Source organism: Pinus tabuliformis, chromosome Q (genome assembly GCF_031772625.1).
Source record: "Pinus tabuliformis cultivar Carrire ecotype Pingquan chromosome Q, CPIR1, whole genome shotgun sequence".
NCBI classification, from domain to species: domain Eukaryota; kingdom Viridiplantae; phylum Streptophyta; class Pinopsida; order Pinales; family Pinaceae; genus Pinus; species Pinus tabuliformis.
In genome coordinates, this window is record NC_142296.1 from 720,815,721 (window position 1) to 720,833,747 (window position 18,027).

Sequence of the window (18,027 nt, forward strand, 5' to 3'; positions counted from 1 at the left end):
TTACCAACAAGATAGACACCTTCAAACTGTCTGTCCCTTTCCAATAGGGGCTTCCTCCTTACAGTCATCTAAGAACTCTAGTTGCAGTTGGAGGGATCTTAAGGAAAGAGAGGGATCCAAAATGTAACACCCCTCCCTTGTGTGTCAAACTTTGCAAACCTAAGCTGAGAAAAGTTAGGTATGATGTGTAATATAAAAAGTAAATACATTATTAATAAATTAATCACTTGGAAAAGCGAGACACCAAGAGATGAGATTCTTGCCAAATCACATTGGTGAATGGGAAAGGATAATTCTTTCATGGTAAAGCTTCTCGATTTAATTCTAGATAAGTTGGATGGATTGGAGATAAATATCCATTGAGAAAAACATAAAATTTGTGCGGGAGAGAAAGGAAATCTTCTATGAGGAAAATCCTCACGGGAGAGAAAGGTGAGCTTTTATGAGATAAACCTACGCAAATGGATAAAAAGATCCATAAAAGCGAGACACCGCTAATGGAAACCATATCCTTCCATATGCTAAGGTCAATGGTGAAGTGGGTCTAATCTCTTGCTATGGAACTTCATGCATGGGCAAGGAATCAATATCTACCTACTATGCCAAGGGGACTATTAGAAGGGTACTAAATAGGACTAAAGACTATTGGCTATTGGAATGGCTAAGTTATACTAGATCTAGATCTTTATCTCGGTAGAGAAGAGAGTAAAGAAGTGAAACGTAGAGATGTGAGTATCATATGTCTAGACGAGTATAATATGTATAGAGCTCGAAGAGAATGAAATTCTCTGAGAGCTAGCCATGGCTCAAAGAGCCTCTTTTTAGTTGTTGAATTTAATGTCGATTGCTTTCTCCTTTCCCTTATTTCCTCTCTCTTATTCTTTTTTCTTTTCTCCTTTCTCTTATTCCCCTGTCCTTTCCCCCCTCTCCCTACCCGTACCCCACCCTCGCCCGGACGGCCCTCAAGCGTGCCTTCCCCTATCCTCGCCCTATGATCGCTTACCGCTTATCTTTTTTCTTGAACTCGTACCTTTGATGGCTCCTCCGGAGAGCGTTCCACTCTCCTGCAGTGCCACCCCTTACCTCTTTCAGAGTAAGATAGACTTCTTTCTTCAAACAAGTAACAGTTGTTCGAAAAAAAAGAACAACCAACAACACCCAAAGTACTCATACCGACTTTCTCTCCTACCGAACCGAAGCAAAGCGTAGGTAACCAACTTTCTTTCTCTCGATACGGCAACCGAAGCGAAGCGTAGGTAACCGACTTTCTTTCTCTCCTACTGAAGGTAACTACCAAAGGTAGGCATTCATCTACCGAAGGGAGGACGACAGGTAACTGACTTTCTTTCTCTCGATACGACAACACAACTACCAAAGGTAGGCATTCTTTCCGGCATCTTTCCAACTCTTGCTCTTACCTCTCTTTCCAAAGGAAGGAAGGGGGGTGTGGGGGGAAGGAAGGATCAGCTTCCTTCCCACCGCTAATGAAGGAAGGGGGTTGTAAGGAAAATATTATTAGTGCCAAATGAAAATTTATGTTAGGGATGCTTTCACATAGTTAGTTTTGTAATTATTATAAACATCACATACATAACAACCACAAATAAAAAAAGTATGTAATACATAAGAACAAAACTAATGAAGTTGTTAGTACTAAAATGAGGCATATTCTATCACATGTAATCTTAGATATACTTAGTGTGAAACACCATGACATCAATGTCTGAGCAATTTGTAAATGTGCAACAAGGGCTCAATAGGGGGCTAATATTTATTTGATAGTCACGTTCTTGGCTTTGTTGCTTCATTTGAAGGAAGGAGGACACTATTGAATTATTTCAATTACATGGTTCACACCTTCCAAGTATTAGTTAACTTGCCTAAAAAGGTTCCTAACACAAGTGATCAATGCAAATATCACCCATAGGCTACTTTTGTTCACAAAACTTAACTCTCCCACTTTATTTTTGCAAAGACCCACTAATTCAAGTGTAGCCATGGTAGTTGATGCACAACCTCATGTGCACCAAAAAACATCCCATAACCAACCTCCTCGAACCAAGCTTACCCTTCCACTCCTAACACCAAAATATGCAACACTTATCATAGGGTCCAAGGGGTATTGTCCTTGGTGGCCTCTCATCACTATTGATAACTAGGGTTGAAATCTCACACCCCATGCTTGTGAAACATCTACATCATTTGGCACATTGAATTCCATCCATGCGCACCAAGTTCTAATATGCATGCATGCTTATCCTATATCTGCTTATATTTAGGAATGCCAACCATGACATAACCATTACAATATCTTTCTTCTTATTCTTCTTCTTCTTATTACTATAGAAAAAAAGGACCCTTTTGTTATTCACGAGGAAGAAGAAAAGCACAAACATTGACAAAAAGATTGTAACTTCTGTCATTACAATGGGCTGCCAGAAGACAAGGCATCACGACCCAGATTTTTCTTCTGCAAATTATAAGACTGACTAGAAATGACAATAGCATGCAACCAAAAATTGTAGAAAGTGTATTATACAACCACGAAGAGGGCCCTACTATGAGAAAAATGAAGACAGTGACTAGAAATGACATTAGCCTGTAACAAAAAATTCCCGAAAGTGTATTATACAACCATGAAGAGGCCCCTGTCAAGAGAAAAAGAAAGACATTCTATTTGAGGCTAATTGAAAGCTGAATGTAGACTCACTTGAAATTTATAGTAAGCTAGTTGATAACTAATTGAAAATTTGACTTAAAGCTGATCCATATTAGTATATGGGCATCGAATGAGAACTTTGAACTGGGTTGCCAACTAATTCATCATAATATATGTAACCTATCTCCAGACAAATAATTCCTTTTTAGAGAGAATCTACAGTTGCATTTAGCTCCCTATGGATGTGATGGAAATTGATTTCCTAGAAGTGGTTCTTTAACTCCACAATTTTGCTTTTCCAGGAGGATAAACTTATAACTTCCAACTATGCTTTACTGTCATTTTCTTTTGGCTCCATTACAATATTTGTATGTCAACAACATGGCACACTACAACCAAGAAGATGAACAATTACATCATTAAGAGTTACAAAACCATCTTGCCATCGAATAACCAACATTAATTAAACAACCATTTAACAACATAATAGCAATTACACTATATATATATATATATATATATATATATATATATATATATATATCACATTACACGTATAAATACCGCATTTCAATAGAAGTTAGATGAATTGCGCTAGTCCCAAAGTTTTGCTTTGACTTGATTTAAACTCTTCTTCACTTTGTGATTTTTGTGTTATCCACTAGCATAGACCCATCTTAAATATAGATATAATATGAGCGGAGAGGGATCCAATTTCTTCATTGGAAATTATTTTTTATGAGCAAACATTATTTAAATGTTTTGTATTTTTTTTTTTTAATTTTTTTTTTTTAAATTTATTTTGGCCGACACTAGCAAAATTTCAACTTTGATGATGGACAAACATCGCTGTAACCATACTAGGCTGTAGAGTGAGCTTGGCATATTCATATTATTTTCATCCTCAACATTGAGGATTGTGTAAAGCTCAGTGGAAGATGCCCCTTGGAATGATGGACAAACATGGCTATAACCATACTAGGCTGTAGAGTGAACTTGGCATATTCATATTATTTTCATCCTCAACATCCAGGATTGTGTAAAGCTCAGTGGAAGATGCCCCTTAGAATAGTTTTGATGCCCCCAAAATGACTTCCATTCTCAACCCCTCCCCATGACATTTGAACTTAAGACCTCGTAACAACTAAACCCCATACAAACCAACTACCCTACAACTTATCATGGATCAACCACAAAAATACTTATTATAATAATTTAAAACCAATATTTCTAATTACTTTTCCATATTTATCTCATTTACAAACCCCTCAACCCCATCCCATTATTATTACAATAAACACAATAATATATCACCGAGGAAAGAGTTCAAAATTGCGAAAACAAAAAACGCACAACAACCTCTGGTCCCAACATGACAACATGAATGAAGTAGGCCTCTCATGTTGGAGATGATTTAGGGGTTATTCCATGGCCTTCTCTCCCTTTGAAACCCCCAACCATCCCTGTAATAATTTATTATATTATCTTTAACGATGCTACTTTTACTCTCAATCTTTAACAGCTACCGGCCTTCCCTCTTCAAAACCCTTATATAGAGTGTTTTCTCTCCATCGACCTCAAAAACCCTTATATAGAGTGTTTTCTCTCTGTCGACCTCTTTGCCCTTTGCCTTCGAAGCATTTTTTCACAGTTAAATCCTTTGTCAAAAATCCTCGGGGTTTCTCATTCGTGTCTGATATTGGGCGAGTTTCTGGCATATTTTGGATCCATCGATTTCATTCGAGCCCTCCCTCTGTGCACTATATGGTATTGGGATGGCTGGAACTCAGGAGGATCCTGTTCTTACACGGGTAGTAGATGACGATTCGAGAGAGAACGAGGATGATGCCGGAAAGTAAGAGGACACTGGAGCTCAGGTTGCACCCATTGTTAAGCTTGAGGAGGTTACTGTCACCACGGGCGAAGAAGAGGAGGATGTCCTTCTTGACATGTAAATTTCTTAATCCATGGCTATTTCATGATTTTGTTTTCTCAGTTGAAAGTTGTTTTCATGGCCTCTTCGGTGGCCCTTTTCCTGTGCACATAAATGGGACCTTGACTATAAGGAAGATGCATTTGGGCAGTTATTTACTTCTAATTTTTCTCCTTTTTAGTAAGATCTGTTTTTATCGGGTTCTTGATGTTTTGTTCGCCTGTTGATGATGATCGGATTTGTCATTTCAATGGGGTGCTGAAGAAACTCTATGGTAGATGCATTTAGCGGGCTATGGTTTGTTTTATCGGGCAATTAGGGTTTTGCTTTTCTGTGTATTTTGTGAGTTTCTTGTTGTTTTGATGTCCCATTGATATTTTGATCAGCATTTTTTGATCTCATTATGGTCTGTAATAATTGTTTTCCTATGTTGATAGGCTGCCAATGAAGATTTTTTCGGGGATGCATTTGATGGTTTATTTGTTATCATTGGGGGTTTTGTATTTTGACGAGTCTTTTTATATTTTGTTGAACTATAGGCCATCCTTTTTTCAATGTCTTTGAAGAATCTATGATGGTTTCTTTGTTATTCTGGTTTAGTGGGGGGTGTGATGGTCATTTGTTATTATTAAGCATACGGGGTTTCGTATTTTTTGGTTTTTGGATTAGCCATTGAATACTGAATTGGGCCTATTTGATAATCTGTCTTTTGGTTATTGGCATTAGGGTGATTTGTCTTTTTATGTTGTGAGGTGGTATGATTCAGGGATATGTCTGTTTTGGTCTTCTGTCAACTGTTTTCGTTGACTTTCTATGATGTTTTGAACAGGCTGTTGATCATTTCTGTACTTTATGGGGATGTATGGGATGAGCATTCTTTTGTTATTAAATAGTTGATGATTTGTATTCTTACATGTTTGATGTTATTATTGAGCTTTTTTGTGGGATCCTTTTTGGTAATGTTAAGGAATATCTCTTGTGTTTTTAATAGGTCGTTGGTAATTTATCTTTGAATGCATTTGATATGGTGGGATATTGCGGACGTTACTTCTAATGGGTGCCATGGGCTCTTAAAATGATCCTAATGCAGTTTCATTGTTTATTAATATTCCCATTCTTTTTTATATGTTTGACCCTGCAGGAAGGCGAAGCTGTACAGGTTTGACAAGGATGGGAATCAATGGAAGGAGCGTGGTGTAGGAACAGTAAAGTTTCTTAAGCACAAGGATACTACAAAGGTTCGGCTGGTCATGAGGCAATCCGAGACATTGAAAATATGTGCAAACCATTTAAGTATGTAAATTTGTTTGTTTGTTTTTTTTTTGTGTAATTTCCCCCCTGAGATTGTAATAGCTTATCTTACGTCCAAGTTTTAAGAGGCTTTCTGTGCCGAGAATTTGTGTTGATCCTTATTATCTGGATTATATTGTTTTTTTTTTTTTTTGCCTTGCAGTTCATTCCCCAATGTCACTTCAGGAGCACGCAGGTAGTGATAAAACTTGGGTCTGGCATGCAACTGATTTCTCAGATGGGGAACTGAAGGAAGAACTCTTCTGCATTCGTCTTGGCTCTGTAGACAGTGAGCACTGTTCTTAGACTCTTCTAATCCTTGTTATGATCTTTTCTTTCTGTCTTGTATTGTTCTTTGATAAAATCAATGTTTGAGTACCTATATTCTTGGATCATTTCATTGAAGGGTTGTTTTTGCATATGTTCTTAGGATGCTTTTGTGCAGATTATAGTGGGTTGGTAAGGGATCCCCCTCCCCAAACACCCTATCAGCATAGTTAAGACTTGAGTTTAGGGTGGCTTTAATTATCTCTGGCAATAGCAAATGATACGGAGGATTGTGCATAACCCACCCCCTTTTTGATTCCAATAAGCAGAGGTGGTCACTATGGTAATCCGATTTCAATTTGTAGTTAGAAAATGGGGTCACAACTTTCCATATTTTTTGTTTTGTTTTGTCTTTTTACATCAAAAAATAGTATATTTATTAGAACCATAGTCAACTAAACAAACAGGAAACAATTTATTTTACAGGTGGAAGAAGTGATAGGCTTAGAGCAATTGAATTGTAGGCCATGCTTCTTGACAAATTGATGAACATATGTCTCCTTACTTGAGATTTAGGTTGGCACCATGGCACCATCCTGTCCATCATTATACACTAATCTTGTCATTATCTTCTTCACTGTGAATGACTGGCCTGTTCCCTGCAAATAGATCTGGGCATAGAGGAGCCAATCCAAGAACAATAATCTCTAGCACAAGACAATATTAATGATCTAAATACCTAATCCTGAAGCTTGAGTTTGATTTTTCTCTACTGGTTCTGAATCTCTGATTGAGAATCTCCCACTCGTCATTATCAAACCTTCTCCTTCATCATTGGCATCAGCTGCACTGATGAGGTACTTTGGTTGGTTGTCATTGGACTTGAGAGCTTGAAGTTTCAAATGATTATAGTAACAGACAGCCAGAAAAGCCAGTCCACACCCACTCAAGTTTATGACTGTAACCTTTTCATTTATTACAGACAAAGATTATGTTATGAGCAGCCAGTCTTTGACAAGACCAGCAACATTCATAGAGGCTGAAGTCTTTCCTATCAGAAGAAACACTACAAGATTAAGAGCCAAGGCACAAGCAGAAATGTCATGTAATCCAAATCAAAGGAAGAGGCCCTGATTATCAGAAATGGGTATTCTACTAAGGCCCAGGGGGTGCTGAGAAAAACAAGGCAACAAGGAGCAACAAAGATGTGATGGGATTCAACTTAATCCCTTTTGATGTTCGTGGAATTTGTATGAGAACCAATTGGGTAGTCTCCCATGCAACTGCACTTAACTGGAGAATCACCTCCCATGCATTCATCTTGGCCTCCCCATAAGCTGAAATAGTAACTCCAATGGATATGGCCAACATATTGGCCTCGGGCTCACCTTTATAAGCTTCTTTCTTCAGGGAAACCACAATCAAATACACAGCAATGGGAATTAGAGCTTTCAGCATTTGAAATAATGATACTGAGAGGAAAACATAGGCAGAATTTGAAAACCAGAGACCCAAAGAATACACTTATCAATACTATGGGTTCAACGAGCTTGAAGACTCTTACAATAGCAACAGCCAGTGTTGAGTAGAAGCCCATGTGAATCATGGTGGGACTGATCACACTAAAGTTGTCAAGCAATGGCAACTCCAATGGATATGGCTAACATATTGGCCATGGCCTCACCTTTATAAGATTCTTTCTTTAGGGGAACTGCAATCGAATGCATATCAAATGGGCATAAGAGCTTTCAACATTTGAAATATCGATACTTTGAGAGACATGCACCAAGGGCTGCATCATTTAGGATTTGTACTCAGTTTAGGTGTCATATTCAAGGGGAAGTTGTTATGCTTTCCACCACTTCATAGATTGTTAGAGTGATGAAACAAAAGAGGCTCCCTCTTGAGGCTAGATTATGTCATTCATATCAGCTGTGTTGTTGATGTCCTAGCTCAGCCAGGTCTTGCCAAAACTCTGTTGAGGTTCAAAATTTATTATAAATTGAAATGTCTTCACAAGAATTGACCTCATAAAATGCCATAATCACAAGATATGCCATACATGGCTGTGATTATGGCTCGCAAGACCCTTAGACTTTGAGCAATGAGGCTCGCAACATCACTTATGATTATGCACTCTATAATTCTGTGACCAGCTGAATGTCAAGCAATTGAACCGCGATTTAAATCCTATTTTGTCAGCAATAAGTACTATACTTTGTCTTTATTTAGTGTAGAGAACCAAGCACTTATTCTGCTCATCTATAGAAGGGACAATGGTTGTTTGCCTATGAGGTATAAGGAAATCCTATCAGATGTTTTGTATTTTCGTATGGAATTGAATCATACTCCTGCACACTGTAACATTCATATATATCAACTTGTAGAGGCTTTAATAACACCTGGTATTCTGGTTAGTGATTTTATTGGACCTCATGTGCATATCCTACATGCACAGGATGGACTATTCATATGTTACAGGGTATTATTCTTATTATTTAGGGTGCACACCTTCAGGTGCTCAAGAACGATTACTAGAACAGTCAGTTAATTCTGCAATTTAAAGGATGAAAAAGGAGGTTATAGGAGTCTAGTTTTGGTTCTCATCCACAATGTCACACTAGTCTGCCTGGGCATGGTTCTCATGGTTTAATAGTGACTTGAGGAGTCATAATACCACAGATCACTAAACACGAACAGCTAAGGTAGCCCAAGGACAATAGCCATCTTTACACATTAATTAACAGGTCTTACATTAATTATCCTAGGGGGTTTTAATACTTCCAAATGCTTAAAAAACAGTTAGCAGAGCATTCACATTACACATTCCAGCAATCTTTTCTATAAACCAACCAAATGCAGTCAGGAGAGCCCTCCTTTTAAACTATACAACCTTATTGTTAGTATGATCAACCTTATTTTAATATATAGTGTGACAAACCGTATGTGACAGGCAGGTGGAAAACTTTTCTCGCAATTGACTAAGCGACGTCCTGCGAGCCAGACTTGAGACGGAAACCCTCGTCAGAAGTATATGCTTGGCTCTTTTCCAAACAAATGAAGAGTCAATGAGGTTTTGTTTAATCACTTCTGGTATCGTATTGGGTTAACCCACCCCCTTTTTTATTCCAATAAGCAGAGGTGGTCACTATGGTAATCCGATTTCAATTTGTAGTTAGAAAATGGGGTCACAACTTTCCATATTTTTTGTTTTGTTTTGTCTTTTTACATCAAACAATAGTATATTTATTAGAACCATAGTCAACTAAACAAACATGAAACAATTTATTTGACAGGTGGAAGAAGTGATAGGCTTAGAGAAATTGAATTGTAGGCCATGCTTCTTGACAAATTGATGAACAGATGTAGTTCCACACCTTAAATCATACAGTTAAAAAATAATAAATCTATGGTTAGTGTGTCATTTTTAAAACTATTTCCAGATCCCATGGAAGTTTGTAAAGTTTCACCTTCAATCATAGAACGTAATAAAACTATGCTTACTGTGGGTCACAGTGAACCATGCCCAAGTCCCAATGGAAGCTTGTGGGTCAGTTTCATTCAGATGGGGATATCATACCTGATATTCACAGCAATGTGGGTCTCTCCAAACATCTTACGCTATAGCATATACCCTGTCTTCCTCACAGACAGCATGAAATGCAGTTTGCACATTGACATTGTGGCATACAGAGCATATGAAGATGTTTTATTACAATGCAAGAACACTGGTATCATTCACATGGATAATCTGGGCATCCAGCTTTGGTGTGTTGGGTGACATTGGTGTGAACTGGGGAATTCTGTCATCACAAATACTGGCTCCCTCTATCGTTGTGAAGCTGCTACAGGCCAATCACATTATGAAAGTGAAGCTCTTTGATGCAGATCCCAAGGTCTTGGAGGCTCTGATCGGCTCTGATATTCAAGTCATGGTCGGCATTACTAATGACTTGCTGGAAACTCTCAGTTCGTCTTCTGAAGCTGCTGACATGTGGGTTCGTGACAATGTCGTACGCTATGCTTTCAATGGAGGAGTCAATATCAGGTACATCCTTATATTTTGGCTTTCCATGTGTCTGTACCAGCTCTATTTTATTAGTAGTTTTGGAAATCTGATAGTCCACTACACTATAACTAAGAACAGCTCTCTCCAGCAGGTACTTACATCTGAGAAGCTCAACGAGTTACTGAAGCTAATAAAATAGTTCATAGAATCTCAAGACCTCAATACAAAGGTCAAAGTTTAAACTAGGTTATTTTCATGCTATATAAGTTCTTGATTTGAGTGGAAATTTGGGAAACAGAAGTTATTTGGTGATCTGGCTTCTCTGTCATTATATTCCTTAGTTCTTTGAGGTAAACTGTATATATATCCAGCATTCAGATCATGTTGGTCTATTGGCATACAGTACAATGTTTTAACTTTTCACTGAGTTGCAAAACTCTTTGATTTATCCTGGGTTTTCCGAGTTTATGATTTCCCAGTTTTTGCTAATTTTCTCCTGAGCTTTCCGAGTTGATGACCCCTACCGATTTTTGCACCAAACTAATAACTTCCTCTATGATGTAGTTAGAATCCATAGTTTAAGGAGATTATATATCTGCGTCACCCATTGAGACCATGTTGGGTTGTTGGGTGGTGTTACAATTTCAATGATGCTGCTCTATGGCCTAATATCTTCCTTATTTGATGACGTTAATTTGTTACAAGTAGTTGCTGCAGTATATGGCTTTTAACATTTATAGACACAATTTTATTCGGTGCATCTACTGCTGCTGGATCATTTTGCCAACCAACAATTAGAAGGTCATCCTTCGCTTATCCCTGTGTTTAGGGGGAGATGTCATGCTAATCTTGAGCTTGCCAAGGCCATGCAGCCCTAGGTTCTCTGATTGTCAGGAACACCCATATTTGTTACATGAGTCCAATCGAAACTTGAATAACGTCATGGGATATGAAATTGGTATCATTGGTTTTTCATCGGTACCATCCGAGCCGCAGTTTGCCAATTTTTGCCAATTTTTTTTGCCGATGTTTCCGAGAAGATATTTTCTGTACCCTCTGCCGATTTTTTGCCGATGCCAATTTTTTCAACACTGTGCTCGATATAGAAGGCATCCTAATTGGTTGATCAAAATATAGGGTGAATGTCATAATCAGACAGATGCTATGGTCAGCCATTTTGAGGTGTTTGTTTTATAGACTTCATTGGTTGAGCACATTGGGTACAATGACTGACAACATATAACGTGTTGATCCAACATTCTGGATCATGTGACTATGAAGGGTTACGACCCAACAGTCTGGACTGACGTACACCAACTAAAGTCTTAGTCACTAGTTGTCGCTTTCTTCTATAACGTATTGAGCTCTCACACACATACACATACAACTTTCTAATGATTCTCACATAGACAAACTCTAATGCACTCTCAAAACCAGATCACAATGGGCTCATGAAAACTTCGCTTTCATAACAGAACCAAATTCACTTAACTAGGTCTGGCAGCCCAACTGGCACAAAGACCTAAATCTTAGCTCTCATAAGCAGCTTTGGTGCCAAGTTCCAACTTAATAATTGTGTGAACAGTAATGCAATTCTAGACTAGTAACCGTGAAAGAATATAAGAAGCGTAAATCAACTATTACATTCCAGTTATAACATCTCAAATGATTAAGCACATTGATATAGTTCATCTCTAACCATAATATAAATTACATAGCAGCATGCAAAATGGGCTCCGGACCGCAATACCTATCATTTAAAAGACAAGGGCTGTCAAACAAGTTGCCAAAGGATGGATTCACCTCCCAGCCGTAGACATTCCTACATGACTGTTACACCCAAGCAGGGCTAATGATATGATAAGGGAGCACAGTTACGGGAGCATACCTCTCTCAGTGTCACAAATTACAAACAGTTTTACAACAGAAATCACCTAGCTGTACCTAACCAGGTTTAGGTCTTCTTGTTGGCCTCAACTAACTCATGTGAAAATCAGTATGCTAGCCCAAAACTACCTTGCTGATCCCAACTAAATAAAGGTAAGAGATATGCTAGATCAGGCTTTTGTAGGAGAGCACTTCTACTGGCTCGCAACATCACTTATGATTATGCACTCTACAATTCTGTGACCAGCTGAATGTCAAGAAATTGAACCGTGATTTAAATCCTATTTTGTCAGCAATAAGTACTATACTTTGTCTTTATTTAGTGTAGAGAACCAAGCACTTATTCTGCTCATCTATAGAAGGGACAATGGTTGTTTGCCTATGAGGTATAAGGAAATCCTATCAGATGTTTTGTATTTTCATATGGAATTGAATCATACTCCTGCACACTGTAACATTCATATATATCAACCTGTAGAGGCTTTAATAACACCTGGTATTCTGGTTAGTGATTTTATTGGACCTCATGTGCATATCCTACATGCACAGGATGGACTATTCATATGTTACAGGGTATTATTCTTATTATTTAGGGTGCACATCTTCAGGTGCTCAAGAACGATTACTAGAACAATCAGTTAATTCTGCAATTTAAAGGATGAAAAAGGAGGTTATAGGAGTCTAGTTTTGGTTCTCATCCACAATGTCACACTAGTCTGCTTGGGCATGGTTCTCATGGTTTAATAGTGACTTGAGGAGTCATAATACCACAGATCACTAAACACGAACAGCTAAGGTAGCACAAGGACAATAGCCATCTTTACACATTAATTAACAGGTCTTACATTAATTATCCTAGGGGGTTTTAATACTTCCAAATGCTTAAAAAACAGTTAGCAGAGCATTCACATTACACATTCCAGCAATCTTTTCTATAAACCAACCAAATGCAGTCAGGAGAGCCCTCCTTTTAAACTATACAACCTTATTTTTAGTATGATCAACCTTATTTTAATATATAGTGTGACAAACCGTATGTGACAAGCATGTGGAAAACTTTTCTCGCAATTGACTAAGCGACGTCCTGCGAGCCAGACTTGAGACAGAAACCCTCGTCAGAAGTATATGCTTGGTTCTTTTCCAAACAAATGAAGAGTCAATCAGGTTTTGTGTAATCACTTCTGGTATCGTATTGGGTTATTGTTAGAAGCGATAATTGGATTCGGATTCTCATCGAGTGAGTTGTTCTGCTTTCTCAATTTGAGAGGGTTTGTTTGGAGGGAAAAACGAAAGAGGACATACAAGAATAGGGAGGGGAAAGATGCAGAGGAAGAGGATTGAGAACATTGTCAGCAGGCAGGCTACATTTTTGAAACGTAGGTGGATTGCTGAAGAAAGCTTACGAGCTCTCGGTGCTCTACACTGCAGAAGTTGAACTTGTGATTTTCTCCCCAGCAGGAAAGCTCTATGAACTGTTTTTTAGTGCAAATCCTACTATTTTGATTCTAATAATCATGGCTATGCAAACCTCATGAGATTCTTACTAATAACCCCGGTGGTGCAAGCCCTAGTAAGCTCGATGTTGAAAAACTTAGTGTAAAACCTCCAAATCGCTGGTTTTGTTGTAGTGCTTATTGGAGAGTATATAAAAAATTTCACACCTTTTTATGAGATATGGGAGGAAAACATGTTAAATATTTTTAATAAATATAAAATTTCCAAAATGATGCTAGTTACGTGTGATTCTTTTTTCATTGTTTGTGATTATGAAAAATGAAACTCAATGTTTTTTCATTAGTGCACACATATTTCATTCCAGAGCCGATAACAATAAAAGTGAAGAATTTATGGTCCAACGTTATAATTAAGGGAGATGTTTAAGGATGACGTTTGAATTTTGTTTTTCATTTTAAGACATTTGGAGCAAATATTAGGAAGGACTTTGAGAAAGGATTGTCCTTGATTTTCGAAAATGGAGTTGTTCCTTTCCAGCTATATGCCCCAAGTGACCATCAAAGGGAGAGCTCATATGTTTTTTGGATGTTTTCTTTATAGCCATTTTTTTACACATATCCATAGAGTCCCCATGCCATTGATGTGAATTACTTGTTCGGTTTTTTTTAACCAAAATTTTTAACCAAACAAGAAAAATTTAAAAAATGCCTCAAGATCAAAGACTGAAACAAAGACCTATTGACATACCTTTTAAAGTATGGAAAGAACTTGTAAAATCATATGAGAAGTTGGATGCACAAAGAAAAGCCGACAATGAGAGCATTCAGGTATTGAATTTTTCATTAAACATTATTTAGAATGTATTAATACTTATAAGTATCTTAGACATGTATTTGTGTGAAAATAAATTGAATTGGTTTATGTTTAAGGACAAGGCATCCAAGGCGAGGTTAACCAAGACAAAAGTCACTCATCGTAGTAGCCAGAAAGGTTTAAAAGCACTGATAAGAACCTTTGTAAGTATATTAAACATGTGATATTTTTTTAATAAATTTTGTACTAGAAGAAAGTCATTGTTATCTAATTTCTCCCTATTTACTGATTGATAGGAACTAAAATATGGAAGACCTCCAAATCATTTGGAAAAGGAGGTGCTGCAGCAAAAGAGATGGGTTGAATTTGTTGTTTGGATGGACTCTATGGTATGTAATCTTAGTTGGATTTCCAATATACTTTTAAACCATATTTTCATTTTATTTTTTAGTACTATTAGATATTATATCTTACCTCATTTTATGGTTAACATTGTATAACAAAAACATGCGTTGTGTTATGTAATTAATACTAACATGTAATATTGATTTTTTTTGTCAGAATGCTATAGGTAATGATTGCCAAGACGATGATCCAAATTATGTTCAACATATATCAGGAGATGATGAGGATGAGGATGGGGATGATGGTGGTGAAGGAGGAGATGATGATGATAGTTGCGGTGTTGGTGATGATGTGGATCAGAGTAATGAGGATGGTCAAGATGATCATGAGGATGATCTTGGTGGTGGTAGCTAGGCATGCACATGCATTGTTTTTTATGAAGAAATTATTGTGTAGAATGACATTGCTATGTTTAGATGGGTGTTGTGAATTTACCCTATATCAATGAGACATTTTGATTTTGTAATCATACGATGAGTTTGATTTATGTATGTTGTTAATTTATTGTAGAATAACGATATTCATGAAATATTTTGATTTGTTAATCATATTTGAATTTTACTTGTTTTGATTAAAAATAATACTGATTTTATTAGTATTATGTTGCTATTTTATACATGTTTTGAAAATTGTTAATGACACATTGTTATTTTTTTGGATGGATGTTGTCAATTTCTCTTAAATTTCTTTACAAATGATTTTGAATTGTGATATCTGCTTTAATGATATTTAGAAACTATCATATATTTCACTATGAATCTATAAAGGGGGTCATATATGTAAAGAAAAATATACTCTATATAAGAAGTCAAATGCGGATGTAACCATGGATGCAAAATTGAAAGTAAAATTGGATGTTAAACTAGGAATTAATACAAAATGCAAACAATTGACATACAAAGTGTTTTAAATTAGAAGTGAAAAATTGTGCAATAGTTGACACAAAGAAGGGAACAAAACATGGCATACAAAAGGATATCAAATTGGGCAAAAACAAGGACACATAAATGGGCACCAAATTAGATGCAAAAAAAGACAACAACTAGATGTAAAATAAGATGCAAAGTTGAGCGTTAAAAAGAAGCAAAAAACGTTACAAATTAATATGCCAAATGATGATGCAAATAATGGTGTAAATTTGGGATGCAAACTTGGGTGCAAAAAAGGAAAAAAAAAGATGTAAGAAAAGACATAAAACAAGATGCAAAATGGGGCTGAAAAAGGTGAAACCAAGGATGTCATATTGGATGTAAAAAATGATTCCTAATCACATGCAAATTTAGGCTCGAACTCAGACACAAAATTATATGCAAATGTGGACACAAAATGAGGCAAAAAAAGATGCAAATTTGGATGGTGAAAACGATGTAAAACTAGACACCAAAAAAATGCAAAATTGGATGAAAAAGTCGGTGTAAATAATGGTGCAACATTCGACACAAGTAGACACAAAAAAATGGTGCAAAAAGGGGCATAAAATAGCTTAAAATTGGATGCAAAACTTGGTGCAAAAACAAATACAAAAGTAGACGTAAAAAATGGCTCTAAATTGAATGTACCATTAGACACAAAATAAGATGCAAAGGTGGACACAACACATGACTCAACATAAGATGCAAATATAAATGCAAATTTGGATGCTCAAAATGATGTAACATTAGATGCAAGAGATGGTGTTAAAAATGATGCAAAATTGGATGAAACAAATGACGCAAAATATGGTGCAAAATGAGATGGGAAAAATGGAGACAAATCAAACGTAAATGTGGATGTAAAAAATGGTCCAAAAAAAGATGCAAAAATGGGCACAAAAATGGATGCAAAATTTGGTGCTAAATCAAATTCAACACATGGTGCAAAGATAGGCACCAAAGCTGGTGCAAAAATAGAAGCAAAAACTAGTGTAAGACTAGATACAAAACCTGGCGTAAGACTAGATGCAAAAACTGACACAAAATAGATGCATAAAAAGATGTTAAATTGGATTCAAAATACAGTGTAAACTTGATGCAAATGATGGTGCAAAAATGGAAGCAAAGAATGACACAAAATAGGAAGCAAAAGAGAATGAAAAATAGATGCAAAAAATGACACAAAACTAGAAGCAAAACCTGTCATAAAATAAGATGCAAATCTTGGTTCAAAATTTGACGCAAAAAATGATGCATAGTTTGGTGTAAAAAATGATGCAAAATCTAGCGTGAAAAAGGATGCAAAATCAGGTGCAAAAAAGGACGCTTTAAAAATTGTACAATAGAGCCAGATTTAGCGCCAGGTTGCTCATCACAATTACAAAAAAAATGCACTAAAATCTGGTGCTAAATCTGGCGCAAATCACTGGTTTTGTTGTAGTGAATGTCTCTCAAAGACCACATTTCTTTCAAAAGAACATGATTAGAGAAATATCAAAGATGAAATATACAAGCATTAGCACATGATTTTGGATAAAAAGGTGTCGAATCAGATCCATCACACCATTTGGAAGCCTTTCAAATACCAATATTACCATTGTATCTCTACTTATTCAGTCAATAAAATCTTCATCTCATTTTCCTTCATGGTCATTTTCCTACCTTGCTTTCACTAAACTTTAAACCCACCAATAAAACCATTCATTTCCCTTATAAAGTTGATTCATTCTAGTTTCCCTTTTTGCTTTTTCAAATAAACCTTGATCCACTGCAAAAATTTTCATCCATAGTCCTTCAAAATTATTGTTTTATGCTCGCGTTAGATGATGGAGGATTCATTAAGGCCTCCCTTCTAACAAGTCTTGGCCTATCGACATCAACACATTATCTAGGTTTAGGGCTAGAGTCCTTATTAGTACCTTGAGGCTTGTATGCATCAATGAAAATTTCTCTCGCTGACAATCATGGGAATATATCAATGTCCCTTGATCGTTAGATCTTGCAAGTGGTTCGACATCATCTCATCTATTCACACTTTGCAAGATGTACTTAGGTACTAATCCGAGTTGACTCAACTCCCAGATTTAACCAAGATATTTTGCTTTTGGGATGTGATTATAATTGCAATTAAAATAGCATAAAGGAACATAAATGCATGTTGTAAAGAAGAAGGAACATGACAAGAATCAGGAACATAATACACAATACATTGATAACGGAGTTCATCCAGGAGGGACTACATCTCCGGGCCCTGATGTCAAGATGGTGTAGGACGCTGCATTAAGTGTTGGAAAGAGTGATGATGTACATGCATGTGTTTTCTCTATCATACAAGGAATATGCCCTCACGCAGGAGTGGCTCCAAGAGATGTTCCACTACAGGAACTCTCATTCAAAA

At 36.7% G+C, this 18,027-nt stretch overlaps 1 protein-coding gene across 6 annotated transcripts; it reads left to right on the plus strand.

The window, feature by feature from the left end:
* The first annotated feature begins 4,328 nt into the window (after positions 1-4,328).
* Positions 4,329-15,187, plus strand: LOC149221571 (ran-binding protein 1 homolog c-like). 6 transcript variants are annotated; one of them, XM_089385140.1, is made up of 5 exons: positions 4,348-4,610; positions 5,734-5,885; positions 6,046-6,171; positions 14,610-14,702; positions 14,875-15,187. In XM_089385140.1, coding segments are annotated over exons 1-4 (348 nt in total). In that variant the 5' UTR covers positions 4,348-4,608; the 3' UTR covers positions 14,678-14,702; positions 14,875-15,187. The 6 variants fall into 6 exon arrangements, 5 of the variants coding, with proteins under 5 accessions (XP_089241269.1, XP_089241267.1, XP_089241265.1 ...); XR_016249376.1 differs by lacking the exons at positions 5,734-5,885; positions 6,046-6,171 and adding an exon at positions 10,038-10,197 and having other exon boundaries at positions 4,329-4,610; XM_089385143.1 differs by lacking the exons at positions 5,734-5,885; positions 6,046-6,171; positions 14,610-14,702; positions 14,875-15,187 and adding exons at positions 10,038-10,197; positions 14,430-14,479 and having other exon boundaries at positions 4,329-4,610.
* The last annotated feature ends 2,840 nt before the right edge of the window (positions 15,188-18,027 follow it).

What these genes read in the sequence shown, in the direction of transcription:
- LOC149221571 (XM_089385139.1), top strand. Translation starts at nt 4,478, where the DNA reads ATGACGATTCGAGAGAGAACGAGGATGATGCCGGAAAGTAAGAGGACA. An exon ending in GAGGATGTCCTTCTTGACAT is followed by an intron (nt 4,611 to 10,037) that starts GTAAATTTCTTA and finishes TCTTTGATGCAG; the next exon opens with ATCCCAAGGTCTTGGAGGCT.